Source organism: Amblyomma mixtum, chromosome 3 (genome assembly GCF_055824585.1).
Source record: "Amblyomma mixtum isolate Tamu chromosome 3, ASM5582458v1, whole genome shotgun sequence".
Taxonomy (NCBI): Eukaryota; Metazoa; Arthropoda; class Arachnida; order Ixodida; family Ixodidae; genus Amblyomma; species Amblyomma mixtum.
Window position 1 is genome coordinate 24,138,969 of NC_143014.1, and position 15,173 is coordinate 24,154,141.

General features: G+C 44.2%; 2 protein-coding genes across 8 annotated transcripts in view; both read left to right on the plus strand.

Annotated features, from left to right (window-relative positions):
• LOC149349442 (uncharacterized) overlaps positions 1 to 15,173 on the plus strand; it is a 72,331-nt gene that overhangs the window by 33,517 nt on the left and 23,641 nt on the right. For all 7 annotated transcript variants that reach the window (XR_016290085.1, XR_016290082.1, XR_016290084.1 and 4 more), the window contains exons 7-8: positions 8,915 to 8,937; positions 13,209 to 13,285. Coding sequence is in view for 3 of the 7 variants with exons in the window: in XM_089578387.1 (XP_089434513.1) it covers positions 8,915 to 8,937; positions 13,209 to 13,285 (100 nt within the window). In the remaining 4 variants the exon portion in view is untranslated. The remainder of the gene's footprint in view (positions 1 to 8,914; positions 8,938 to 13,208; positions 13,286 to 15,173) is intronic.
• Positions 4,619 to 8,532, plus strand: LOC149349443 (uncharacterized). The gene has a single exon (XM_089578386.1). It carries the CDS (start codon positions 5,436 to 5,438, stop codon positions 7,431 to 7,433), a length of 1,998 nt encoding a protein of 665 aa, XP_089434512.1. The 5' UTR covers positions 4,619 to 5,435; the 3' UTR covers positions 7,434 to 8,532.

The window sequence follows — 15,173 nt, forward strand, 5'->3', positions numbered from 1 at the left end:
CCCCCCCCCCCCGATTTTTGCCTAAGAATCTGAAAAAAAAAAAAAAAGCGTCAGTCGTTAACGCTTCCTTCCGTTTGGCACCGTCACGGCCCACAACGCATTTCTTGGCCGCGCGCCAAGATGCTGCGCAGCGATAAAATCACTTATCGCTGCGCAGCATCTTGGCGCGCGGCCAAGAAATGCGTTGTGGGCCGTGACGGTGCCAAATGGAGGGAAGCGTTAACGACTGACGCTTTTTTTTTCAGATTCTTAGGCCGGGGGGGGGGGGGGGGGGGGGGGGGGGGGGGGTTAGCTTCAGCAAGGGGGAAGCGAACTTTGGCAGAGTGCCAGCGCTTGTTCGGTTGTACAAGCCTCGTTTTCAGTATGTTCGCCTTATGTGCCATGGGCGATTGGGGCGGACGCCGTCTACTGTCACTCAAAAGCCGGCGTCTTGTTCGCGCTGAGCGCGTGCTTCTGTTGGCGTCCGACCGATGGGTGGAAGCATGGACGACACTCGCAAAGAAAAAAAAAAAAACTTTTTCGCTTGTAATTTGTAGCGCCGGTCCGGTCCGAAGTCATAGCCTTCATGGGCGTTGGCTGGGACCGCGCTGACAGTGCTTATCCGTATTTTCGAATTAACAGGGCTCGAATTAACGAGTATTTAGATGCGAGTTCCGGAGGTTGCTCGGAAAAGAGGGTAGGCAGCCGCCAGCGTGGTCGCCAACCCCTCCCTACCCTCCGGTGCCGACCGCCACCGCGCCGGTGATGGTGCCATTTAAGTTTTACCCACTTTTCCAAGGTTTTATCTAGTTCCATCTTCTGTCCCCGTTTAGGACGTACGCAGCTAACTATGAGGAGGAGGTGCTTTTTTTTTTTTTTGGCCACATGCTGTGTGCCAAGCCGCCCAGACGCGGTGGCGCGTAGTTCGAATTATCCGTAACGGAACCGACTCGCTTTCGAATTAACGGGCTTTTTTATACACAGATCTCTATGGAGCTTGGCCGGACCAAGTAGTGTAGTTCGAATTATCCGAAAATTCGAATTATCGAGTTTTGAATTAACGAGCTTTCACTGTATTCACAACTGACACTTCCGTGTTGCTCAAGTCCTAGTTTAAGCCTTGTTGACGGGACATTTAAGATGCTCGCGATGCCTATCGGTATCCAGGACTGTGGTAGGTGATACGGCGATATCAGTTCAATTCAATTCAATTTATTTCCTTTCATGGAAAGAGGAGCTGAGGCAAAAGGCTGACTTGCCTGACGAAGGCCTCAGCACCCATACACAGTTGGCAATGCAGTGGCAAAAAATAACATTTGAAAAAATCTTATTTGTAATACAAGTTAGGGAAAAAAGAGAACGTATATGCAGGTTGTAACACAATAATGCACAAAAAACAATTTGCAACACACACTTTTCTACATAAAGTTCGCAGAACAGGCAACACAATCAAGATTTACTCATCAGAACACATAATCATCAAACAAAGTAGCAATACACACAGTAACTAAGGAAATCTCGAGTGAAGTATTGTGGAAATTGAATGTTACTGCTTGTTAAGTAATGTTTAAGGTTCTTATTGGACCACGATGTGGAAGAATTGAAGTCATGAGGTGGCAATAAATTATTTATGGCTGTAGGAACTTGGTAGCGTGGTGTCTGTTTACTGTAATTGGACCGGATTTTAGGAACCAGTTTTGTTTGCTTTCGGAAGTGGTACGTTGTCGAAGAATTGTCAGGAATGGAATTGTATAGTCGGTTTTTGTGAATATTGAAATAGTCTGAAGAAGTATATCTGATCTGCCTTCAGAATGCTGTGTTTGAGGAACAGTGGCATTGATGAGAGGTTTTGTGGTCGGCCGTGATATCTTTCAATTGCTGTCAGTGCTTTCTTTTGTATCGTAATTAATTTTTCGTAATTACCGGAAGATTTTGGAGTAAAAAAAGTGCAAATATAAAGTTTCAAAATATGTGTATTCCAGGACAGCGTCTTGCTAAGCGTGTCGCTGAACCAAACACCAAGAAATTTGTGACTGGAAACTCTGTCAGTCGCAGTGTGAGCATAATAAATATTAAGCAGATGCCGTTCTATAGTGTTAATAGGCCTGAAAATTATGTAGTGCATCTTCAAAAGATTTAATCCGTTTGCCTACAACCAGCATTGAAGGTTATTCAGGTATGCATTTGCCTTGCCTTCCAGTGTGCACAGAGCTCTCACTGAAAAAAATATTTGTCATCAGCATACATTACCATGTCTGTTGAATCTGGTATATTAGATATATCATTAATGTAAGTTATAAATAGGAGCGGCCCTAGGATTGAGCCCTGTGGCACACCTTGTGTGATGGCGAGCTTCCCTGAATTTTTTTAGTTAATGTGGACATACTGAAAACTGTTATCTAAGTAACTAGAAAACAGGCCTTAAGAAATTCCATGCACACCATAACAGTTTAATTTATGGAGGAGAATAGTATTTTTGGCGAAGAAATTTTGTAGCCTGCGGTTGATGGCGCCTTCAAATATTTTAGATAAAATAGGCAGAACAGAGATGGGTCTGTAATTAGTAATTTCGTTTCTGTCGCCACCTTTGCAAATCGGACAGACTCTAGGAACCTTTAGGTCGTCCGAAAATACGCCGGTTGTGAACATGAGATTTATGATGTGAGCTCGAACTTGTGATACGGACGCGGACACATACTTTAAGGGGATAGGTTTTATGTCATCGTATCCAGCTGATACGTTGTTTTTAATGTCATGTATTAACATGGTCACCTCATTAGGTGTCGTTGGGGTAAGCGTTAACGAATTCGGTATGGGCATGATGAGATTTTGATATGTGGTATAATGGTCAGGTTCATCAACAAAAGAATGTGCTACATTCACAATAAACTCATTCATAGCTGTTGCTAAGTCAAAACCAGTAAGTTTTCCTTCGGGCGTGATTATTTCATCAGTATTACATGGCACGTTATTATCAAGTAAGTAGCAGAGTTCTTTCCAGACTTTCCTGTAATTATTGCGTATTTTGGAGACACGCTGGACATACTAATTGGTTTTGGTGTATTTAAGGTCGCTGTTTAGCTTGTTTCTGAAAGCCTTGAATTTATTAAACTGCGTTATATCACGGGTTTGAACAAATTCATGATAATTTTTTTTTTTTTTTTGCGGATACGTTCATGGAGGGATTTGGTCATCCAGGGTTTCCTAAATTTCTTGGGATTTTTTTTTTTTTTTCATGGAGAGCGAAGGCTTCATTATAGCATTTTAGAAAGCTCTTGATAAATACATAAATACAACATAAGCTATATTTACATCCTGAATTTTGTATATGTCGTCCCAGTACTGATTGTCAATTGGTGCTTTAAATTTGGATAATGTGACGTCATGAATTTCTCAACATCTACAACGCGCAAGATATGCCAAGCCATTTTGTGATGCAGTTGACCATAAGGTGTTGCTGATGTAGTTTCATTGTCTATGTGATTCTAATGCACATGTCATTTTTAGGTGATTTTTTCCTGAAAAAAAATTGTCTGTTAGAATTGAGTAAGTACGGTGGTCGGTATAGGGATGGCAACTCGGGCGATCGGCGGGTGAACCTGACAGAAATGTGCAACATTAGACTTCGATTCCTTCCTCCTTCGCATGACTTGACACATCATGCACATTTCTTTACATTCCCCTTTATTGCAGTTCTTTGCACTTGATTCCCTTGCACACATAATTTTCCTTTTCATGCCTGATATCCAATGGCCATTGACGCTCTGTTCGGCTCACAAACCACTTGAGCACAGGAGGGGCGTTCTGGCTGCGCTCCTCCGTTCACCTCTTTCCTTCTCGCCCTCTGCGGCTCGGGTTGTGCATGCCTGTGTTAGAACCTCCTCCGTCCACCCTCATGGTTCGTTCCCCTTCCGTCCTCCTCTCCCTTATTAGATTGGCCAGTAAAATATGCCGAAGAAGAGAGGGGAATTCCCTCTCTCCATCGCCATCTTGGTCTTGCTCGAAAGCCGGCGCTCTTCCCTACTTCTTGGTGTTGCCCACTATTGTGAAATCCTCTTAGCATTCCACCATTTTCTGAGGTCTCTGCAGCGGCCTCTGAATGGCTGGCACACGCATTTCAAATGCGATTTTCTTGGTGTCGTGTTTTTTGCCGTCATGAATGGCCTTATTTACATTTTTGTTGCATTTTTATGGGGCAATTGCAATTAATCTTATGCCACTGAATTCAGAAAGAACTGAGCTATTAAGCTATGCAATTTTTTTCTGGCTGTGTCTGACATATCAAATTTTGTGAACAGTGCCACCTAATTAGTTCATAATTATTGTTAATTATAATATTAATGGTGTACCTCAATAACAATATAAATAGCATAGCTTCACATGAGCCGCCGTGGTGGCTCAGTGGTTATGGCACTCAGCTGCTAACCCTAAAGACGCGGGTTCGATCCTGGCTGCGGCGGTCAAATTTCGGTGGAGGCGAAATGCTAGAGGCCCGTGTACTGTGCGATGTCAGTGCACGTTAAAGAACCGCAGGTGGTCGAAATTTCTTGCGCCCTTATCTACAGCGTCCCTCACAGCCTGAGTCGCTTTGGGACGTTGAACCCCATAAACCAAACCAAACATGACAGATCTTTGGCTACAGCTCCATTTCAATCAGAACCAAGAAACAGAGAGGGGAAACGCCATAACGACCCATAAGAAATAATTTAATTAGGCCTGTTTTTCCTATAAGATGGCAGTTAATTGAGATATACTGAAATTAATTATATTTTTAAAACAGGAGGAAGAAATGCACACTTAATTTCATTTTCATTTTAAGGGGGGACGCGGGTTTCAAAAGTCGAAAAATCGCGAAAAAACCGATTTTTCAAAAAGTATATATTTCGGCTATACGTGTTGTAAACTACCTTTCCTGTAATTATTAACGCCTAATTCGCCGTGGAACTGCTTCTAATTCGATTTACAACAGGCCACGGCAGCCCCCGAGCCGCGAGCGAACGGCGAAAATAACCAAACATCGCGCGCGCACCATTTCCATACCGCTGAACCGAGCGCCGCCATCTTGGTCTTGTTTTGCTTGTGAATGCTTTCCCTTTCCCGTGTTGCCTTCGCCGGCGGCGGCCGCGGCATGGTAGAAGCATGGCTTGCACGAGATTGGAGGCCTCAAAGCAGCGTTTGAAGTTCCCGCGTCTCGAATTCGAGCTGTGATTGGACGAAGCGCGCGCTCCTGGAGAACGCGGGGGAGAGCGTGGCTGCTATTGGCTGCTGGGCACGCTGACACGTGGTCTCTCCCCCGGCGCATCGTCTGCTGCTGCTCGCTCCGTTGACGGCGTTCTTTGTGCGCTCGCTTTACTCTTCGCCATTTTCGAGATCGCTGTCTTCGCTACCGTCGGGATTCTTGTGGCGTGTTTTGAACGGTTTTGTGCACCCTACGGATCGTCGCGCGTTCGTTCACGATGGTCCCTAAGCGGAAATTCAAAACGCAACATGCGTTCGGTGCGCGGCGTCGTTCTATGAATGCCGTCCGCATGGCGAAGTTGGCAAAGCGCGTTGCCGGCGATTGCGGAGACGCTTCCTGCAGTGCTGCCTCTGCTACACCGGTAGAAGAAGTCTGCGTTGCCACTTCCAGCGCCGTACCTTCCGAGTCAGCAATGCAAGGAGACGGCGTTTCAAGTGTGCCTGCTGTCCCGACCGCATCAACCTCGGCGATCGCGGCACCCTCTCTCGCGTCTGTCGCCGTGAGCAATGACGCATCGTCGACCGTGCACGTGAAAACGCACTTTCTGACGCCGGAGGAGATAGAGGCGGCGGAGGCACAACGTAATGCTGTGAAAAACAAACTTGGTGCCACGCCCGCGACGCTACGAAAATTTCAAGCGATGTCGCCCGATCCCGCACCTGCCGCTGCTACTACCGAAGATGAGGTTTTTTGCCTTGTGCAAATGTGTATGTTCGGCCACCTGCTCTCCAAAACCTTGTGCGAGCGCTGCCTTTCAACTGGACTGACAATTCAACAAGGTACCCAGTTCGGACTAGCTACAAAGCTTGAGTTGGTATGCCCACATTGTGGGATTATTGCTAATTCTTGGAGTTCACCACGCCAGAACGCAGGAAACGCTTTTGAGGTGAACATCCGAGCCATTATGGCTATGAAGCAAATTGGAAAGGGGCAGACAGCTGTAAATGACTTTTGGGCTGCTATGAATGTATCTCACAGAGGACTTCATCACAAGACATACCAGGAACATCTGAAGAAGACATTCAGGGGCCCAGAGACTCAACGCATGGAGAGTTTCTATTCAGAATCAGCAGCTGCTGTGAAAAAGGTTTACCAGGGAATGGACCCAGGATTTACCAGAGATATTACTGTGGTCTATGATGGCACCTGGCACAAGCGCGGACACACATCCCACATTGGAGTTGGGGCAGTGATAGAGTATCACACTGGCCTCATCTTGGATGCAGTTGTCCTCTCAAACCAGTGCCTCGGGTGTCAAACAGGACCCAAACCTGAAGACTCTGAGTACTCAAGCTGGCGTGAGCAGCACATCTGCCAAAAAAACACCGATGCGAAGTCTGGAAGGATGGAGGTCGAGGCAGCCTTGATCCTTTTCGCCCGTTCACTGACAAAGCACAACCTCCGTTATACAACGATTGTGTCCGATGGAGACAGTGCCACCTACTCTGCCCTTGTGAAGGAGAATGTTTATGGGCTAGTCCCAGTTGTCAAAGAAGAATGCCTCAATCATGTGCAGAAAAGGATGGGGGCTGCACTGCGCAACCTAGTGCAAAAGAGTGATAAGGCATTGGGAGGGAAAGGAAGGCTGACAAAGGCTCTTATCGACAAGCTGACGGATTACTATGGCTGGGCTTTGCGAAACAACTCGAATGACGCGGCAGCAATGCAGCGTGCAGTGATGGCGTCCTACCATCACATCACATCCACCGATGCGGAGCCTCACCATGACCTATGCCCAGAGGGCACTGGCTCATGGTGCCGCCACAAGGCTGCTGAGGCAAATGGCTTACCACAACCAAGGCACAGGTACAATCTGCCAGGCTATGTCGCTGAGGCTATGCTGCCTGTTTATCAGCGCCTCTCCGAGCCTTCCCTTCTTCAGCGGTGCCTGGGAGCGAAGACTCAAAATGCATCGGAATCATTTCATTCTGTTCTGTGGTCACTGATGCCCAAGGAGCAGCATGCATCCCTGATTGCAGTGGAGACAGCACTGAATGATGCAGTGATGCGGTACAATGCTGGAAACCACAGGGCCACCCAAGAAATTTCTCTGTCTGCGGGGCTCACACCTGGCCACCTAGCCATCCATCGAGCCGTGGAAAAAGATGCCCTGCGCATGGGAAAGGCTGAGAAGCGAGGTCAAGCGAAGACTGAGAGGCGGCAGAGAAAGAAAGCCTGCAAAGACACCGCAAACTATTCTGCGGGGTCATTTTAGACCCAGAAATGTTGTCTCAAAACTTCAAGGGCCGTTTTCTCGAAATGAATTTTTTTCCTGGTGTGGCTGCTTATGCAAGCAGTATCTCTGGAACCGCTAATCAGATTCCCACCAGGTTTTTTTTATTGTGTGCCTGAATAAATTTCTGAGGGCAAGACAGGCCCACTTTTTCAAGTTATTGAGTCTGGAATTTATTATAAGCAATCAAAATTAGGCTAATGCAAGTCTAATTAGTAACACTAAATTCAATGTTGTGCTAAAACTTTTCAGCAAGGAAATTAAAAAAAAGGGCTCTGTCTTGCCCTGTGGTACCTATTCAGGAATCTTCATAATGAATTTGACAGTGCTAACACATTTTGCAAGTTCTCCAGGCATGTCATAAGAAACCTATGTGAACCATTCTGATATACTCCTGTAACTTGAGTACCAGTGTACGTAGCTCCATGAAACTTTGTAGTTATTCATATGTCTATGCCATGAGTATACCCTGAAAATTTCATTCAGTTATCTCAAGAAACAAAAAAGTTGGTGTTCGAAGGTAGCCTCCCCCCTTAAAACCTGTGTCTTCCCTTAATTGTACTTAAGAGCCAGTCTAAGGGGGATGCGGCTTTGAAATCCCGAAAAATGACCAAAAAGTTAACTTTTGGTAGTTGTTGTATCTGTTTTCATGCCTTTTTTTTTTATCCTGTCCCGAAGTTCCATTGCGAAAATCAACCGTGAAGTACTCTAAAAAAATTGTTTCATGAACCTGGCTGTGCATTGCGGGGAAGCGCTCATACAATAGGCATTTTTCTTTGTTATAATTTTCTGCCCAGGTACTCACCTTGTGGTGCAGATTTCTTCACGACTGTTTTATCTGTTTTGACCCTGTTTGTTTTGTGGCACTCTTAGGGCCATACTGCAGGTGAAGACTTTTTTTTTTTTTTTTTTCAGATTTGTGATTTGTAAATTTTTGGTATGAAATTTTCTTCTCTAGATACGTCAACGAACAGCGTATTGCAGCAATTCAAAATTAGAATTTGTGCTTACGAAAAAAAAAAAAACTAATGTCTTGACCTGCAGCATGGCATGAGGAAACCAATAAATGTTGAACCATTATTTTGTCGCCCTTTCATAATTCTGCAGCCTTTTGTTTTTCTCAATTAAAGGGAAAAATATATATGCAAAAACAATTTTCTGTAGATATAACAATGAAATTTTGTGAGAGTAATCAGAAAGTTATTTCTAATATGCTGAAAAATTTTTGAGCCGCTTTTCCCCTTAAGTGTAGTCTGCCTGACGTCAACTATTAAAAGGGTAAAGGTGCAGGCTAGTTGGTTCTGCATGTTTAAAATGTACAGTGGACACAGTCACGAGTGGATGTGTGCGTCCACTCTTGTCATTGTCCGCATTCTTTGCACTGTTTTAGGGTATAGACTGTTGCCCTCGCATTAAATTATAAAGAAGAGAGTTCTCATTTTGGTCCTGTTTCTCTCTTGCAGCATCGACAATTCGAAGAAGGCAGGTAAGTGTGGAGAGCAGTTGCCCATTGCTTGGAGCTGTGCCATAGTCTGTAGTCCTGGCCAGAAACAAGATGGAATGCTTGCCTCATTCCATGGCAGTTCACTTCATGAATTGCTTATGGAGGAGGAGCCTGGCATTCCTACAGGAAATGTTTTTGCGTCAGCCTCTGTTAAAGTTCTTGTTTTTTGGTTGCTTATACCCCTGTCACACTGGCACTGCAAAGGCCTTTGAGAAGTGGGTTCTTCTGTTCAAAGGTGCATGGTGCGCAGCTACAGAGCATAAGAGTTGTGCCTTCGCAGTGAAAGTCATTGGGATGGAAGGTAACAGTCCTTTGAAGACTGAAGGAGCCATCTTCAAGAAGCTGTGATCTGAGCGCCAGCGTAGAGAACTAAAACCAAACAGAAAATCTAAGCTGCTAACGTTGCTTGCAGACATCCCATAAATTATATATATATACAGTAAAAATGTGGCAGCAGCACATTGTGCTCGTGGTGGCCAGGGTGATGAACGAAACCTGCTCCTGCTGACTAAGGAAGCTGTCAAAATACCCCACTTCATTTTTTTAATCCGCCACTGTGGTGGCTCAGTGGTTATTGTGCTCGGCTGCTGACCCGAAAGACACGGGCTCGATTCCGGCCGTGGCGGTCGCATTTCGATTGAGGCGAAATTCTAGAGGCCAGAGTACTGTGCGATGTCAGCGCACGTTAATGACCCCAGGTGGTCGAAATTTCCGGAGCCTTTCCTTGCGGCGTCCCTCATAGCCCGAGTCGCTTTGGGACGTTAAACCCCCGTAAATCATAAACAGTCGTCATTTTTGAGACTGCACACCTTGTGCAGTGCAGGCGTTGGTGAAGTTCAATTACTGTTCCCCCTTGGAGCTACACTGTGCAGTTGTGTAGCTACTCCTTTAGTGAACTGAGATGCCTTTGCTGGAAAGTGCTTCAAGAAGTGCTGTGTGACTGGTATTAACTCCCATGTAAGTGCTTAGTTGAAAGGGTATGGATGTCAGTAGGCACGGCCTTTTTTTTTTTTTTGAGAAGTAGTAGTATTACAATCTCAAGTCTAATATCTCGTTTAATGAATGCAGGTGGGCTGTATGCAATGAATGTAATTTCTTTATCTCAGTTTTGCAGAGGTGAACTGAATTTTGTTGGCATGGGAAGCATCTTTGATTGCTTTAGACACTAAGGGAGTTGTCTACTTTTTGAAGAAATCTGATTTATATAGTGCTCAGGATATGATTCCCTTCACTTGGAATATTAATTTAATTCCCCTTTCAGGCAGTCTCCATGGGCTGCAAGGGCTGCAAGGCAGCATTTTGGGCTTATTACTCTTTGTCTTAAACACTAAAACTTTAGTATGTGTAATCTCTTATTCGTGTACCTTTTTCCAGTGTCTGGAGTAATTAAGAATTGGTTGTGATTGCTTTGCTATGAACCCAGGTACATCAGGCATGCTCTTCATTCTGGCATTTTGTTCAGAAGTTGTGTCTGTATGTTTTTTTCTGTTTATGAACGTTGCATGGGAAAGCCTGTATTGAACGATAAGCTGCATTCTGTAGAAATAGTAGCAGTGTGTCATTTTCTAAAATGGCCATTGCAGGTTCAGCTTTCAAGCTGGCAGATGGTGCAACACAGTTTTCCAGCAATAGCTGCTTGAAGGATTTTTGTTGCAGTTTTTGGCATCATTATTAGCATTGTTTTGTTGCTGTGTGTATGTTGTAACTAGGGGTTGGACTTTTCGGTTTTTATTTTTTGAAAATTTGATGGACTTTGTAATTTTTTTATTTCAGGATTACTTTAGGTTTTTCTTTTTCAACGAATGAAATAGTGACCTTTTTCGATGACTTAACATAGCAATTCTCTTTGTTCAGGATGACAAAAATACAGAGATAGACTTTAAATGACATTTGACCAATTTATTTACCAGTAATTAACATCCAGACTGTAATACATGGTACTGTGCATGTAAAAAAAAATTGCTACCTTTATTAAAAAAAAATAACTTAAGTTAAATGAGATAGCTGGCAGACAAAAACAGAAGTGGAAGTTTACTTCTGAGAACCAGGTTCACTTTTTGTCATCTGGCTGTCACATATAGTTGCCACGCTGCACTGAGCGCGAGGGCGGGGCATCACACGGTGTGCGCTTTGAATGCAGTGATGCAACTGCGCTCCGTCGTCGTGGTAGCCAAACATACTTGTGACACCCCTTCGAATGTTTATTAGGTTAATCAAATGTATGTAAGACACTGACATAAACAGACTGACTGCTCTAAGCAGGTGCAAGTGAAGAAACAGCGCTTAGCGAGAAGACAGCGCAGAGATGACGCTTCCCGGTCTGCAGAGGCACTCAAGCTAGCAAAGCAGTAGTTCAAATCGCACTACTGCGTTGATTATTCTATAATACCATCTTCGTATCGTGCTCCTGGCATCCATACTTAGTTGATTATCAACTTTAAGTGAGCGTAACTTGTATTCAGCAGCCAGTTAGCTATGCCTTGCAAGCCAAAAATATAAACCTTTTTTGGTTAAAACCGAATTTTGGAAAGTGAATTTGGCATACTTTTATCATTTTCTTTCAGTTTAAACCGAAATGGGGAACCCCTAGTCATAACCATGGTGTGCTGCTGGCCATGGTGTGCTAGGGGGCAGGGGAAGCTCTGCAGAGTGTGTGTGGTTGTGTGGGGCCATCATACAATTCAAGGTGGATCCAGGGGTGGGGCCTCTTAGGACTGGGGCCACCGCCACCACTGTGGCCCTTTCTTCATGTCTGGAGGTGGAGAGAAAAAAAGTTTTTTTTTTTGTTAAACTTGCAGTAGCAGTATACCACATCTGTTGTTTGCGAATACTTCGTTTCAGTCTGGAAAGGACAACAAAGGTTAACCATAATAAAAGGGTGATGTTTTGAAAGAAAATAAATTCAGAACATAGAGAATGTAGAATAGCATTGCACAGGTGCACTTAGCGTGTTGGGATTGTACTCTTGTGAAAACTTGGGGCCACTGTTTGGTGGCATAAAAATCGGGTTGTGGCTGCAACATCTTTTTGTGACTGTGATTATGCAGAGTGTGGACTCAAAACTTAAATGTGTGTGCCTGCTCAAGTAGTTTATTTTATCCAGGCTGGGTACTTTTTGTAGGTGAGGTGCATTTCTGAAGACAACGCAAAGAATCGTGAGAAAATGATCTGCTGGATACTTGTTTCAATTATCTTCCACTGCTTGCCTGTTTCACAGCGGTCACTGTGCATGCTGACATCATTTATTCATTAATTTATTTGTGCTGCGACATCACTGATTGCAACCAGCACGTGGTGCATATGTGTATGATGGGAGCACAGAAATAGACAACCCCAAAAGGTAAGTAATCGCTGTCATGATTAGTTCGCCGGCATAGGCTCGCTGTTGTGCGTATGTGCTACTGCAAATTTCACATGCATTTGGATGAGTTCAGCACATCAGTCATTGTATGTTAATCTTTTTTTGCCACACAACGATGCGATGAAACCGATACAATTGAGTAGATGGCTGTATCTTATTCACAACATGTACAAGGCTGCCATTGGGCTTGGAAACGACTGATACATGCCACTATGCGTACCGCGTGTCTCGACATATCATGTGGCGTGCTCCTGGAAAGCCTCATCTCATTGTTATTTGGGTTGCACTGCAGCTCTCATTTCGTGTGAGAACGCCTTCGAAATACAGTAGGGACATTGTGATCTCTTACAAAAATTCCAAATTCTATAGACTGTTGTCAATAAACTGTGGACCTTTTATAGACTAGTCTATAGACGGTACATATACTGTAGACATCCTTTAGACAATCTAGGTTTATGGCCATGCATTTCAGTAGACTTTTCTATAGATAGTCTATCTAGACATCTTGCAGACTACTGCATTCCTGTAGATATTTCGTCTGTTCACAGTCTATAAAGTTTATGGACTACTTTTATAAGGGGCGTTTGTTTTGTGATGATGCAGTACAATCGGTGATGTTGAAGCACAAATGAACGAGTGGAATAAGTGATAGAAAACACAGCCGATCCTTTGCACTGACTCCGGGAACACACCTCACCTGTTGAAATGATCATGTGTTACCTTGTACAGCTTGTTGTTAAATGAGATCAGTGATTAGGGGACCACTCTAAGTGTGGCTAGCTTTTGCACTGAAATTTCAGTTGGTGCATGAGTACTGTGTTGTAAGTGGTGTACAGTGGGTGCAGGTTTAACCGGTGTCAGTATTGGTGCTTGATTTTACATTGCTATGCAGCACCTGTGTTGGAGGAGGAACTCAAGAGATTGAGGCAAAGACGGGGTGAGCAACAAAGGACTCAAAAGAGAGCATTGGTATGTTGAACGGTTTGTATTCAATATATCTTCATGCCAGGCTTGTTGGATGGGTGAAAAGTAGGGGCGGGCAAATATTCGTATTTTCAAATATGAACATGAAAGAAAAATGGCTTCAAAAATTGAATTGAATATCTGTTCAGCATGAAAAAAATATCGTAGGAAAAGATAAATAGGCAAATGTTGTTGCCATTATTTTTTTTTTCTAAATAGTGTATGGTCTTTGCAGTTGAAATAAACCAAACATGATTGACTCAACACCATGCAAAAAAAAAAAAGTGATGTGCACAGAAATGTATACTGCTTGATGAGAGAGCATAACAGTATACAACTTGGGATCTGGTCGTGCAAGGTCAACAAAATGAAATCCATGAATTGACACGACTGGCAACTGAAAATAACATGATGGCTAGTAAAACCTAATAATTCGGATTAAAGGGTACTGGAACAAATACCCAGTTATATCCAAAGGTTGAGTATTGAAATGCCCCGTGCTTCCTAAGAGCCTGTGATGAGCACGGAGATTGACTGGCGAATGCGTGGGCCAACTGCCGTAGCTGCCGGCTAGCGGCAAAGCTTGGAAAGTGAAACTACATGGCCAGGCTATTTTGTGGCCTAGCGACAGGGCCCTCTGGTCGTTGTCACACCTGCCATTACGCTCACGTGCACAGGTTACAATACTCGGCCGGGCAGTAGGCGGGATTTTTACGCGATCCCCTGCCGTGCTGCGACACCTCAGCTTGCCCCTTCGGGAGCCCCGTGCAAAAGTTTGCTAGGGGGTTTTCCCACCTATCGTAGTTGACCAAAACAAGATGGTGTAGTCCATCTGCCGCAAAGGACGAATGCCATGAGTGTGGCTGTTTGGTATGGAACGCATTATGGACGGATCACAGATAAAAACCGCACGCTTCCTTGTGGTTGTTCGAAGCGGGTAGTCGGCTATCCTGTTTTCATCAGGTGTTATATGGAAAAGCCCACTTGCTTAATTTGGCATGAAGAAATGTGATCAGGGCATGTAATACCCTACAGGGAAGAAGAAAGCGAAGAGGATGTATTTTTACTGTTTTCCTGGCGCTTTAAACTTTATCTTCAGATATTTTGCCCAGGTATTGTGATTTTGCCACAGTTGAATTTATGTCAGCATTGTATAGGTTGCTGCAAATATTTGCAAATTTTGATATATTCAGAAATTTTCGAATTGAACCAGTTATCAAACATATTCGATTCGTATTCTAAATTTTGAATATTCGCAAAATCCTAATACTGACCCCTGTGCTGTGATGTTCACCAGCTTAGAATTGCTGTTCCCTTGAGAATATATATATGAAAGATACAAAGCAAGAAGTGAAGCTTATCGTAACATGCAAGTGTGTGCATAGCTATGCTACTACTGTAAGCTTTGTGCAAAGAGTGGCAGTCTTCTGGCTTCGCCTCAACCTTCTCTTCCTTGGATTTGACAAAAACATGTTAACTGTCATAAGTGCAGCTTTTGGCACTCAAGACTAATATTGGCAATGTGCAAATTGGAGAAATAATTACTGTTGCCCAAAATGCATTAGACTAATGGCAAATGAGGTGATATGTGAGCAGTGTCAGCTAGTGCCACCTGCTATGCTGATCATTGTTTCGGCAGAATGGGGTGGCGATACTTTGCAGCTCCTTATGCATGCCACCTTCCCAGTCGAGAACTAGTGCAGTTAAACGAAACCGCAGTAATCTGAAGAGGTGGATAGGGCCAAGTGAAGCAGTTGGTGGAGGGATGTGGAAGGTGAAGCCGATAACATGGCAGCCATGTCAACCAGACAACTGTGTCGGAGGTGGAGGGCCAAAAAAATCTCGGCACACAGAGGGTAGGTGTGGATGGAGGCGAAAGTAGGCCAGCATTCTA

Excerpts from the sequence above, each read along its gene's own strand:
- LOC149349443 (XM_089578386.1), top strand. The coding sequence starts at position 5,436 with ATGGTCCCTAAGCGGAAATTCAAAACGCAACATGCGTTCGGTGCGCGG.